Genomic DNA, 14758 nt, shown 5'->3' with positions numbered 1-14758 from the left:
TTAGGTAAAAAAGCTGAAAGAAAGCATAAGAAAATTAAGTAAAAGATTCAACGTTGGAAGTTCAGGTTATGAAACCAACGCATTTGTGGTCTCTCTTGGCATAGGGATTCTAGAAGCCTGCATGTGACAGTTTGAATCCTGAGAAAATTTGTCCTGGTGGTATGCAGCTCTGGTTCATACAATCCACAAAATATTTGAGTAATATGCAATCTCAATAAGCTAAGAGATAATAAAAAATTATTTGGAATGGTAAAATCATCATCTTAGTGGATAACACTAACTATAAAATTAATTAGAAAAAGTATAAAGCATTAATATTTTTATGTTAAGTTTAAGAAAATTCTGTCTTTATGTGGTATTTTGTATTTGTAACCAGTGAAAGAAGTGTAGCATGTTACATAATCCAACAAATTAGGCTATAAAATGTGTAGCTTTATATTTAATTTTAGGTTTATAATTAAGTTATAGGTGTAAGAAAATTTTGGTTTGTAAAAACTAATAGTGTACATAGGAAAAACCAAGGTTACCAAAAAACATTTTGATTATTTGAACTTTTAATGATGATTTATATAATTGGCAAGATTTTATTTGTTGATTTTTGGCTTTTCAAGAATTACTTAAAGCAAAAATAATATATAGTATTGTTGTAAATGTAATTTAAAATGTTTAAATTCAGCTCACTAAATTTATTTAAAACTTTTATAGAAATTAATAATTTATGTATAAAATAAGATTTTCTATAAGTTAAAATGAAGGTTTGAGGAAAACTAGATTTGCAAATATATAACAGAACAAATTTTTTAAACCAAAGAAGCAGCAAATTGTTTTCTCTGTTTATAAAGCTTGACATGGCTAAATGCCATGTTTGTCTACTAGGGGGTCCCTCTTCACCCACTTTTCAGTGTTTAATCGTTGATGCATAGAACTGCAGGAGCCTTAAGTTAAAACATTTGAATAATGTTTCTAATATTTTCAACTTAACTAGAGTCCATAAAATGTAAATTAACGGGCTATGATGTAAAGAAGCTCTAAAAGTAGGACAGTACAATGAACAGACTTCTGATCTAAATTTTGACTGCTTTTATTCATCAGCTTACATTCTTATCGTAGATTTTAATATATCCAAGAGAAGGATGAAACATATCTAATGGTCATTATATTTGTGACCTATAGGCTGTTCAAAAATTTTAATGACGTTCTAGTAAAGTTTAAAAAAAATTCATAAGAGTACACACATCATAAATGTAAAACTTGCTGAAAAATCACCAAGTAAATATGGCCATATCACCATTATTCAGATCAAGAGATATTAATATTACCAGCACTCCACAAGCCCTGCCAGACATGCTTCCTAATCACAGCTAGCACTGCTCGCCACAGGTAACCACTATCAAGACTTCCAACACCATATATTGCTTTTTTTTCTTTTTAAAATCTATATTAATAGAATAATTAAAACTAAACTGTATACTTTTTATACCAGATTTCTTTGGTCTAATATTTTTGGTTGTGACATTTATCCATGCTGATTTTTTTGCAGTATTTCTTTTGCTTTATATTTATATATTATTGTATTATGTTTGTCTATGGTTTTACTATGATTATCTAGCTGCAGTTTTCTCCGCATTTACATTACTTGACTTTTTTTTCAGAACTTGCTGAATCTTGACTTGATTTTTTTAAACTTTTGGGATAATTTTGGCCATTATATTTTTATTTCATGATTATTCCCCAAACTCTCTATCCTCTTCTTCTGAGACCCACTTGCAAGTATGTTGGTCTTTTTCAACTTTTCTTACATGTCTTTTATTATACTTTTCCTCATTTTTTTTTTTTTGGTCTCCATACTTCAGTCTGGATATAATCTTTTGACCTATTTTCCACTTTGCTAATTGTTTTCTTTTTGCTGTATCTTATCTGTGATTAAACACATCCACTGAATTCTAAAATTTCAGTTATTATATTCCTTGGTTCTAGAATCCCTATTTTTTAACCATTTTAAATACTAGTATTTATTTTTATATTTTACAACTTTATTGAGGGCTTATTGAAGTACATTTAATTGCACAAATTTAAAGAATAGATTTTATAATCCTTGATTATGTATATATCCATGTGTCAGTTGTCAATTGCTTCATAACAAATCACCACACTTTTAGTGGTAATAATCATATCACCCACTATTCCTTCTCATTATTGCTATCTGTGGACTTCCCTTTCACCACTATGAACTCATTAAAAACGTTAGACCCAGGATGATAATTTTTATTTCTACCCCTATTGTCACATTCAAATATTAGTAAATTTGGATTCTTCCTCTCCTTCCTCCTTTTTCTTCTTCATTGTCTTTGCTGTTGTATTTAGTTAGCTCTTTTTTTCTCCTCTAAGAGTGACAGACTTCATCTCCCAGGTTTTTATGACAATCATTTGATCTTGTGATTTAATTATCAGGTAATCACCAAAAACATTCCCCAGTGCTAATGTTTAAAGTAAAACAAAATACTGTGTTGTTCTGAAACAGAAGCCAAAACTGTAAAGCCAGACATATTTAGGCCTCATTTTGACCAATTCAAAATTTATCTTAACTGTTTATTACTGTGAAATAGTACCTAAAATTTTTATTTTCCTATGATCACTGCATTGACACAAACTTTAATACATTTGTCACCAAGGGATACATTTTTAACTGCACAAATCACAAAATGCTTCATCTGTTAACAAGATGAATTCATAGGAAAGAATGTTCTATACTTACGTTTCTGTTGGAATTGTAAATGGAGTCATTCTATAATTCAAAAACGGACTTGAAATCTCAAGAAACTGGTCAGGCTTCTTTACTACTAATTCTAAAAAGAAAAAGGTAGTGTGATGTACTTTTTTTTTAATCTTCCAAGATTATATGTAAAATTTGACATTTAATGCATTACTGATTAGATTAACTATTTATCCAGCAAACTTCAATAGAGTTAAATAGAAATGTACTACAATACATAAAGTTTTGTACTAAAAAGGACTTTATAGATCCTACCAATATGAGATTTCTTTAGTCTACTTCTCAGTTACTTTCCAGATTTACAACGTGAAACAATGAAGTCTCAAGGGAGAAAGTCAGCAATGTCTTCTAGAGTTATTACTTGGCATTTGCTGCTATTTCAAGTACACAAAAGACATTCTATAAAAGTCTTTTTCTAAAAATGTGTTCTTTTAGTTAACCGCTACAACACAATTCCTCAGGACATGAAAAAAATGTAGACTAATACATGGAGATAGTGGAAGAACAGAAAATGTAACAAAGTAAAGGTCATAAGTAGAAAAGAAAGCAGTAGTCAAGAAAAATGTTGTGGGTATTCCTAAAGACGTCTGAAGTTGACATAGAAGTAAATTCTCAATGGATATAGCACACAACCCATGCACTAACACGGTGAACATTGAAATTAAGTATTAGGCGTAATTATTTTAAATAAGCTCCTATAGCAGTGGAAAGGAAGACCACAGGATGAAGAGAAGTGAGACTATGACACAGTGCACATGACTTCTCTGTGCTTGTTCTGTGGTAACCTCTATATTGATCTCTCTCTCTCTCTCTCTCTCTCTCTCTCTCTCTGTTTCCTGTTAATTTCACTTTAAATATTAAATCCAATAGAGAGAAGAAAGACAATGATGTGGTGAGCCTCAAAGCAGGACACTGCAGTTATGGAATCCCATCAATCCATAGGTTTTCTTTCCCAGCTTACAAAGGAGCTAACAGATTACACAGAATTACACAACAGTCAATATCAAAATCAGGAAGTAGCTGAATGTTCAATATTTTTCCTTTCATTCAGCTATTCCTGATGTTCTGAATGAAGAACGGTTGTGTGGCTCTATGTATTTAACTAAAACATAGCATCCAGTAGTAAAAGATTTTCTTTCAAGCATTATGTGAATGCTGATCTTTGGTTGGAAAGACAGAAGAAGATAGGAAGGAAGGAGGGAAGGGAAGGAGGGAGGGAGGAAACTGGAAAGTTCTTGGAATCCAAAGCAACAGTTGGCACTTTGGTGGCACAAAGAGCCTGTTGCAGAAACTCAAGGAATGTAAGGAAATAACTGAAATAATCAAGCAGGAGGGAGAGAGGCAGACAAGTCTAAAAAAAAAAAAAAAAAAAGATGAACTGACCATTTCTCCTGTATATATAAACCAGATATTTCTTTAATCTTTGTTCTTTTCTGGCCAGGATAAAACATGTTGTGCTAGAAAATCTTTGCCACCAGCTGTGCTGGTTGTATAAACATAGGCAGAAAGCAAATGTGCGGAAAATTACATGGTTGACAGTTGTTATTTATATCTTAAAAACATGTAAATTATGGTTGGAAGTAGGAGGCAAGGAACAGGTAAATACTCCAATCTCTGTGGCTACTGCGGTTTTGGGATCCTGAGTACCAACGAGACTTACGTATTACCCTGTGACCGAGATGTGGTTCCTGTCCCCTGCACTGAAGGATCAGCAACACTAGAATTGGTGGCAGAAGCCACAGCAAAAGCACCATCAATAAGGGTACAAGCCATGGTTCATGAGCCCAGCCACTTAAAGCTTATTTAGATGCTTCTCAGGGACGCCTTTAGTAAACTGGCACTAGGTATGTTCATCGTGGCTTTGTCTTCATTGTTCATTCAACGACAGGCCTGTGAACCCTAATGCAATAACTTCTAGAACGTGATGACCTGTTACTGGATGAATACAAATTAGAAGATACTGAGGTATTGGAAAAGACAAAGGAAGAAAATGCGAAAGCAAGGAAATGAACACAAAAAAGATAACAAAAAAAAGCTGTTTTTGAACAAAGATAATTTAAACTTTTGGGAATGGGAAATATATATTAACACATATACATATGTAAGCCATAGCACCACAATTCTCTATCACCCTTCGTTAAAAATCGCAAGTATAAATTAGCTATAGAAAGGCCATATGTTTATGTTGAATTAACATAAACAAATTAAGTTATTCTTCTAAGCCATAATTTTTTAATTATTAGTTTTACTTTTCTAATCCCCTCTCCTTATGATTTTTCATTTATGGTCTCACTCATTTCTTCTCTCGCCATCTTGGTCTCTCTTCGATTCAAACGCGGTGCTCACAGAAAAAGGAGTAAAAATGAAGACTTGTCGAGAAAATGATTGAAGGAGCGAAGAATTAGACATGGGTTATGAGGAATTTAGAAATAAAAGGTGAGAATAAGAACAAGGTGGGAACAGTCTCCCTGCCCCATTCTCAGCCTGTGTGAACCTGTGTATTTCTGAGCACAACTGCCATTCACTGTGGCTACATGACAACACTGACACAGGAACCAGCCCAGGGTAAAAGTCCTATTCCTATAGGAGTTTCAAACTGAAACCAGTCAATTCAAAGATTATGTCCTACAGGGCACTGTAGAATGATGCCCATGTTAGAAATTCACACCAGTGGTCTAACGTATATGCTACTTAACCTTCTATATTATTTATTACAAACCACTTTTCTATCACAGTTATAATCACAATGCTATCACCCAAAGAATGGCCTTTATATATCTCGCCAGTTTAGACATGAAAACCAAACTGCTTGTCATCTGAGATGTGCAGAATTAATCCTTTAAAGACAAAAAATTCGGACATAAAATTAAATGAAGGTTTTAGCTGTAATGTTGGGTTGTTTGCCTTGATATGTATCTCATTACAAATGAAACTATTAGAAATTCATAGAGAGAAATCTTAATAAGATTTTTAGACAATATGATTCATACCTTGAGCTTCATCTGTTATAACAGTTTCTTTTCTTTGACGAAGGAGTTTCCACGGAGGTGTAGGAGGTAGTTTTGGTGGTGCTATAAGGGGGCAAGACCTAGTTCTGGTCAGCAGCACAGGATGGCTACAGACATGGGAAAGCCCATATTCCCTAAGCTTCTCAGCAGAATCAGCCTAAAAGGTGGAAGGCAGATTTAAAAGGATTCTTGTATTTGCTTCATGCACTTAAGATAATACTTTTCGTCATTATAAAAATACTATCACCACTAGAGAGACATAGTGGTAATAAGAAAAAAAACCACCCGTATTTCTACATCCCTTAACATAAGCACTATTACTCTTTTTATTTCTTTCCATCTTTTAAGTTATCTGGGGCCCCCTTTCCTTCTTTACAAAATGAGAGACTAGAACCAGAAGCCACTTTTCAGTTCTAAGAGTTTAAGATTCTATGAGATTGCAGAAGTCTTAGTATATCAGTTTTGGTCCAAAATTAATCAACTACTATTTTTATAGGTTAAAGCTTTGACGCAGTACTTAACATGTAAAGTCTTTGTTAGTTTGTTTTTTTAAGCACCAGCAATTGCTACATAGTGTTCAAAAAAACCCACTGCCTTTAGGCGTCAGGTCCATGAGGGTAAGCGGTTGCCTTGTCTACAGTTTATGTCCTCAGGCTCCGCCCACACGAAATCCTCATGATCACGCCTGACAATGGAGGCATTTACAGAAGGACAGAGGGTAGAGGCTGCCCTGTGTCCTGCCTGATCAAGTCATTTCCCAGGCAGATGCTTTCCATATTCGACGGTTCAGATCTCCTGAAGCCACTTGGCTTTGGAACAATTCAGAATAAGATTTAAGTAGAAATTCAGTTACTGACTGATGGCTGAAATATGCTGTAAGTAATCAAAAAGTATGTGAAAGTGAAAGTAATGCACACTGTAGTCAAATTCTCATGTTCACGGTCTAAATATTGAAACATTTAAAGTAAAATAAAATATTAACTACCTTAAAGTCAGTTTTGCCAGTAACTATTTTTCTTCCTAGTGATTTTTCATCAATGATTTCTATGCAAATAGCAATGTTTGAAAATGTAAATTTATAAAGCAGTCATTTAAATTGGGATCAGAAACCCACCTTTTAGCCTATTCTAAATTATTGCCTCAGTTACAACATGCCTTGCTGTTGTGGCTGTTTTTCTATAGTTCAAAGTATAGCTCAATCTATAGTTGAGGCACAAAATAGGCAGGGGTATCCCTGAGCTAGAACAGTTCTTCCTGAATCCAGAGATTAATTATGATTGTAATAATTAATAATTGTAAGAAAGGAAGTGCATTATTAAGTCCAGTAGAGCCATTTAAAAGCATTATAAATATGTGAAATAAAGAGGAGAGCACTTCAATGTTTTACTTTATTTTTTTTTAAAAGGCCTAATTTAAAGGAGAGGAAAATGTCACATCCCCTTTATCCCATCTGTGAGTGTTAACAATTCACTGAAAAAATTCAGAAACCCCTGGAATTGTGCCTTAGAGTGGCTTAAAAATTTTTTTCATAGATGCTATAAAGGCTAAACCTTTTTTGTACAACTTAAACTCTGTCAAATTTTACAAGTTTCCCAACACCTGAAAGGAACCCTTTCCAATAAGAATTTATGGAAGAATATATTGCTGTTATTCAATAAGTTAATGTCTCGGTATAGTAATAAAAATACATTACTGTAAAATTTACATTTAAATAATATCCAAAGTAGTATTTATAAGTTGAATAATTCCCAGATAGTTTACTGTTCAAAAATTTGGTCTACATTTCTCAACTCCTTCTTACAATTGCAACCACAATTGTTGTCTGTTTGTTTTCTTTTTTGAGCTGCAGAGCATCAGAAAATAAAACTATTTAAGGCATGTAGAAAATGTAAGATATTGTGTCAAATAATTAAGTATGGTATTTTCACCTATTGTATTGTTTGAATAATCCACAAAAGTACTAGCTTGATGTAAGGTATGTAAGCCAGTTTCTCATACTTCGTTTTATTTCCAACATACTACACAATACTTCTGAATGACATAAAGTAATGCTATTAATAATAGTTATAGTTTGATATTGAGAAACTTTGTTCAAGGGGCACAAATTTCCTTAGATTAGAATTAGGGACAGAGAGAAATTTAGAATAGTGAAACATTCTAGTGAAATACTGCAAAGGCCTTCAAGAAATATTTTTGAATAATTCATTAGGTAAGACAAATTAGAAGTTTCCTTTCACTCCCTTACCCCATCCCACCTCAGACATTCTAAAAGCAGGGTTTTGAGCAGATAGGAGAGGCTTTTTTAGAACTCCCAACTCACCCATTTAAATAAAACTAAAACCATTTAGAAGACCCAGGAGCAAGAGGATGGGGGGATAATGTGGGGTAATTCTTAACACTTTGCTTCTTCCCAAGTTTTTTTTTTTTTTTAATTCTTGCATTCCTTACCAATTCTTTTTAAATAAAGGGAAAGTATTGACTTTATTTTTACAGCCTGGTCTCATTGTCTTTGGGGTTAGAATTTTTTGCAATGTACTCCATTTAACAAAATTCCACTAGAACAGAACTTGTTTTCTGTAGATTCAGCTTGAAAATATTATATCATCTTTACATTCTGATTTTTACCAGGAGAATGTGTTCATCCTAATAGCTAATGTAAAAGAATCAGCAGGAGACTGTAACGTTGTAGTCAATTCATTACAGCCTTGAAGTTCATTTCATTACTGTTATAGACACTGGGCTCATTTCTGAAACTCTGGGCCCTTTAAGTCATTTCAACCCCCCAAAGGAGGATTTATAATACTCTGCACATCCTGGCTCCCTCCCACATCTCAAGCTGCCTCTAAGACTTCTCCCTTTGCAATCTGTTCAAGCTCTAGTAGTGCCTCGAACCCAGTGGGTTCTCCTTCACCTTCAGACTTTCCCACATAAGCTTCCCTCTGCTTCAAGCACACTTTTTCCTATTTTCCAGGCTAACATCTTAAAGCCACTGCTTAAACATTTTTTTTTCCCCCTTTGGGAAGACTTCCTAGTCACCCACTGGAGAGAAAGATGTGTTTCTGCTATGTGTCCAATACTCATTTTTCCACTCCTTCATTAATTCATTTATTTGGTCACTCATTAAACTTTATTTTATTTTAATGCTACATCTACTATGTTCCAGGCACCCTCTATTATGAGAGTCTTCTAACTTTATTACTGTTGTTGCTCATCTGCCTTTCTCATTGACTCTAAACTTTGTGGGGAGCATCCTTATTAATCATGTTTGTCATGGTGTCCTCAGATCCCAGCTCATTGTTTAGGACATGTGGGCTAATTCAATTAATAAACAATTAATAAACATCTGTTGAATTAATGAATAAACATGTTTGTCTTTTCAATTAAAAATTTTGTGTTTACAGGTTTTTCAGTAGGACAGCAAAAAGTTCAAGTGGATTATTTTGCACCTTCTTTGTGTAATGAAGATGTAAATTCTATCTTTATATTTTTCAGTTTTAAAAAGTGTTTAAGTACTTCCCATACATGAGGCCAGGACACTCCATAAAGCATGGCTCGTGTTCTTTTGTAGTCCATGATGTTAGACTACTGGAATATCTAAGACAACACCTAGGCCAAGGCTGAGTAAGGAGATTAAAAAAAAATCAGGGCTGACATAGCCAGCTCAAATCCTAACTCAGAAGACTCGGAAGCCTGAGAAGCATACTAGGATTTAACCATGGCTAAAGGTAAATAACTTTGAATTAAAAACAGAGACACTGCCTCTTTCTCTACATTCATAATGGCACATTACGTTCTATTGTCTTGACAATATTACCCTTGGTATATTACTGAGTTTCGCAGGAAGGAATGGTTTCTATCTAAAAAGAAAGAAGGAGCAGGCGGAAGAGGGAGGAGGGAAGGAAGGGAGGAAGGGAAGGAAGGAAGGAAGGAAGGGAGGTAGGAAGGAAGGAAGGAAGGGAGGAAGGAAGGGAGGAAAGAAGGAAGGGAGGAAGGGAGGAAGGGAGGGGGGAGGGAGGGAGGGAGGGAGGAAGGGAGGGTGGAAGCGAGGAAGGAAGGGAGGAGGGAAGGGAGGAAAGAATGAAGGGAGGAAGGGAGGAAAGCAGGAAGGAAGGGAGGGAGGGAGGAAGAGAGGGAGGAAGGAAAGGAGGAAGGAATGAAGGAAGGAAGGAAGGAAGCAAGGAAGGGAGGGAGGGAGGAAGGAAGGGAGGAAGGAAGGGGGAAGGAAAGGAAGCAAAGGAAGAAGAAGGAATGATAACACTATGTTCCTTGGGCAAATCATCCAGAAGATAAATGTAATGCACATAGTAAAGTGCAATAAGCATACAATTGAAACAGTGTGAACATTTCAACCAAATTTCTATTCAATTTTTAATACCCAGCTATTTCTAACTAACCAAATAATTATATCAACATCTTCTTATACTTTGATGTAGTGATTTCAGAACATATAGAATTCTAGCAATAAAGTGTTGGATGTCTAAATGTTCCCCAAAGTGTTAGGAATCAATACAATAGGTTGTTCTCTAAGTAGACTGAAGAGTAATCTGGCTTTACTCTTTAAAAGGGGAGGAGAAAAATGATTTTTTATGTCCCAGAACCAAAGATGACTTAAAAAATTATGGCAAACCATTGTATCCCATGTAACTATTAAATATGATGTCAAATATTGCACATCATGGGAAAATGTTAATGATACAGTGTCAAGTGAAAAAGCTGTTTTCTAAACAGAAAGTAAAATAGAATTCCCCTGTGTAAAAAAGTTTATACCCATGTACACATAGAAAATATGCAGACAAGAAAAAATGGCAAACTGTATACGCCAAAATGTTAATAGTGTCTATGACTAGGTATTTATACTATGAATAGTTTAATTTTATTACCTTTGTCCATATTTTCTAAGTTTTCTATAACTTGTTAGATTTATAAGAAAAAAGCAATTAACATTTTTGTGTGTATTACTTTAAAATACAAGAAGCTCATAGCAGTGGTTTACTAGCCCTCAATATGCATTTATTTAAGTTGTCTTAGGTTAAGAAAATGTGTATGACCTGTTTATAGAAAGATGATTTATTATTATTTAGGAGTGACTTACACACTTCTCACTGAAATATATAATTTGATGCCTTTTGTTTACAATGAAAGGAACTGATAAAAATATATGAGACTGCATCTTTTTTTTTTTTTGCAGTTAAAACTATTGCAGTCATCTAAGAAAATTTTGGATGTTCCAGGTCCCTGTACCTAAGTGCCTAATTATAGAGATAACAAGACTGAAATTCAGGAGTGAAATTTTGATTAAATTCTGATATACCTTCTACTATAAGTACACACACACACACATATACACACACCATAAATTATACTGAATTTCTTGGCCTTGAGTACTTACCATCTTCTCTAATAAAAAGATCTTCTTTTCAAACAAGTAGAGAGGTGTAAAGGTAGCATATACAACCATCTGAGGGGACTGTATTGCTGAAGAACCTGTAAAACCAAACACATATTGCATCATGGAAATTCTAGACAAAATGGAACTGGCAGGTCGTTGTAGACTGTTCAAATTCCTTAATGAACTTATCTTTGCTGATGAAATATAGGTAAATGACTCTGTATGCATATAATAAATGTTAAATCTCAAATGTACATCTATTTTATAGAATGTCTCATCAGTTTTACCTTCACAATAGTACCATATAATTCATTAAGAAATCATTTTATTTCATTGTAAAACAGTTATTACATAAACTCACTCTAGCTATCTGTCAATGTAACTTAGCTTTCATAGAATCTTTATTTTGAATTTAAGGAATTCTGAGAGTTTCTATGTCATTTCAAGTAGAAAGAAAACATAAATAAATTAATCCTCCCATGAAGAAGGGAAACTAAGAAGGTAACTTAGTTTGGAATGTTTAATGCCTGTAGATTTGCCCCTGAACATCAATATTTATTCATGTGTTCCTTAATATCCCTGAAATTACACCATTTGATTCATGATGCTTTTGTTCTTTAAAGATTCTGGCCAAAATAATAGAATTTATTTTCCTCTATTGTTTTTATTTTTAATTAAAAGGTTTTGATTTATTCCTTTAAAATTCACACACTTAACAAAAACAGAAATATAGATCAATGGAACAGGATAGAAAGCCCAGAGATAAACCCATGCACATATGGTCACCTTATCTTTGACAAAGGAGGCAAGAATATACAGTGGAGAAAAGACAGCCTCTTCAATAAGTGGTGCTGGGAAAACTGGACAGGGACATGTAAAAGTATGAAATTAGAACACTCCCTAACACCATACACAAAAATAAACTCAAAACGGATTGAAGACCTAAATGTAAGGCCAGACACTATCAAACTCTTAGAGGAAAACATAGCAGAACACTCTATGACATAAATCACAGCAAGATCCTTTTGGACCCACCTCCTAGAGAAATGGAAATAAAAACAAAAATAAACAAATGGGACCTAATGAAACTTCAAAGCTTTTGCACAGCAAAGGAAACCATAAACAAGACGAAAAGACAACCCTCAGAATGGGAGAAAATATTTGCAAATGAAGCAACTGACAAAGGATTAATCTCCAAGAGTTACAAGCAGCTCATGCAGCTCAATATCAAAACAACAAACAACCCAATCCAAAAATGGGCAGAAGACCTAAATAGACATTTCTCCAAAGAAGATATACAGATTGCCAACAAACACATGAAAAGATGCTCAACACCATTAATCATTAGAGAAATGCAAATCAAAACTACAATGAGATATCATCTCACACTGGTCAGAATGGCCATCATCAAAAAATCTACAAACAATAAATGCTGGAGAGGATGTGGAGAAAAGGGAATCCTCTTGCACTGTTGGTGGGAATGTAAATTGATAAAGCCACTATGGAGAAAAGTATGGAGGTGCCTTAAAAAACTAAAAATAGAACTAACATACGACCCAGCAATCCCACTACTGGGCATATACCCTGAGAAAACCATAATTCAAAAAGAGTTATGTACCACAATGTTCATTGCAGCTCTATTTACAATAGCCAGGACGTGGAAGCAACCAAAGTGTCCATCAACAGATGAATGGATAAAGAAGATGTGGCACATATATACAATGGAATATTACTCAGCCATAAAAAGAAACGAAATTGAGTTATTTGTAGTGAGGTGGATGGACCTAGAGTCTGTCATACAGAGTGAAGTAAGTCAGAAAGAGAAAAACAAATACCATATGCTAACACATATATATGGAATCTAAGGGGAAAAAAGGTCATAAAGAACCTAGGGGCAAGACGGGAATAAAGACACAGACCTACTAGAGAATGGACTTGAGGATATGGGGAGGGGGAAGGGTAAGCTGTGACAAAGTGAGAGAGTGGCATGGACATATATACACTACCAAATGTAAAATAGATAGCTAGTGGGAAGCAGCCGCATAGCACAGGGAGATCAGCTCGGTGCTTTGTGACCACCTAGAGGGGTGGGGTAGGGAGGGTGGGAGGTAGGGAGACGCAAGAGGGAAGAGATATGGGAACGTGTATATGTGTAGCTGATTTACTTTGTTATAAAGCAGAAAATAACACACCATTGTATAACAAGTATATTCCAATAAAGATGTTTAAAAAAATTCACACACTTACATTTCACTGTACTAGATAATATGTTTATTGAAGAATAATATCTTTAGAACCACAATATATAAATTAGATGTGAATGCTGGATCACTCTAAAATGGATTAAGATTTGAAATATGCCAAACTTGTAAAAATATGTTTTTACATTTAAAAAGTAAACTTTGTATATGTAGTGGAGCAAAATTTGTCACCTTAAAATGTGTCTCTTTGTCATGAGGATTATTTTAGGCTTTTTTTTTTTAAGAACAGAGTACTCAGGAATTCTTTCTTTTTACCTCCCCCTTAACTGCCTAAAAGAATTCAGATAAAGGGCCTGGTCCAGGAAAAGCACTATCACCAGAGATACCTACAAAGAATATGGGCTAAGTGTGGTAGGGCAGGGCCTAGAGACAAGATTCCTCTCTGTGTCCCACTGCCTCTGCATGGTAGAGCAAACATGTGTTTACCAAACATTTGCTTTTCAATATCCAGGTGAATTGCCTTCCTCCCTTTTGAAGTCACAAACCCCCGACCCCCTTTTCTTTCTCTCAGATGGTAGATAAGCCTCAATTGCCTAACCTGTCCTTGGGTTTCATTTTTCTTATGAGGCCTCATACATACATATTATTCTTTTTCTTCTGTTAATCTGTCTCATGTCAATTTAATTCTTAGACCAGCTAGAAGAACCTGGAGAGAGTAGAGGGAAATGTTTTCCTTCTCTAACACATATTTTTCATGCAGCAGAGATCTGAACCCAGGCAATTTACTCCACAGCCCAAACTTTAAACCACATTCTGTATCTAGAGGTTGACTTAACTATGAGTTTGGTAGAAAAAAAGGCATTGTTATCATCATTTTCACAAAGAAAGAAACTCAAAGAAAGGTTTAGCCATTCTCACAAACATGAATAATTATCAGTAACTTTGGTACTGTTATGTCATCCACTATCAAAAAAGATTGCTTAAGGCATCACTATAAGAAAACAAGTTTTTGTATAAAATTAAAAATATAATGACTAGCATTTGTATTTTCTCTACGAAACCACCAGACATGTTTCTGTAAAAATACAAAGCCAGAACTATGAAAATGCTCTCATGAAAAAACAGTAATGTATTAAGAAAGAAGACAAAAGGAAAAAAAAAAAACTAGATAAAGCATAGTGCTAGAGGTAAATGGACATGTTTTCATGTAAAGAAGGATGAACTGAGAATTATGATATACACTCTGGAAGTACTAAGATAGATGACCCAATGTTAGGACTATAAAGTTTAAAATATATATTTTATATATCAACATATATATAAAATTTACACAAGGAGGGCATATATTAATACATATTAATATATAATTATATATTTATATAAATAT

The 14758-nt window shown here is 34.2% G+C and overlaps 1 protein-coding gene across 1 annotated transcript in view; it reads right to left on the bottom strand.

The window, feature by feature from the left end:
- Positions 1 to 14758, bottom strand: part of ADGB (androglobin) — a gene marked incomplete at its 5' end in the record, with an annotated part of 132711 nt that overhangs the window by 79984 nt on the left and 37969 nt on the right. Inside the window, 3 exons of the mRNA XM_081250501.1 lie at positions 2756 to 2846; positions 5764 to 5938; positions 11171 to 11265. Coding sequence (XP_081106627.1) covers positions 2756 to 2846; positions 5764 to 5938; positions 11171 to 11265 — 361 coding nt within the window. The remainder of the gene's footprint in view (positions 1 to 2755; positions 2847 to 5763; positions 5939 to 11170; positions 11266 to 14758) is intronic.

The sequence above is a fragment of the Mesoplodon bidens genome, assembly GCF_964165515.1.
Source record: "Mesoplodon bidens genome assembly, chromosome: 12".
Lineage (NCBI taxonomy): Eukaryota > Metazoa > Chordata > Mammalia > Artiodactyla > Ziphiidae > Mesoplodon > Mesoplodon bidens.
Note: the sequence above shows the minus strand (reverse complement) of the source record. Positions and strands in the feature narration are given on the sequence as shown.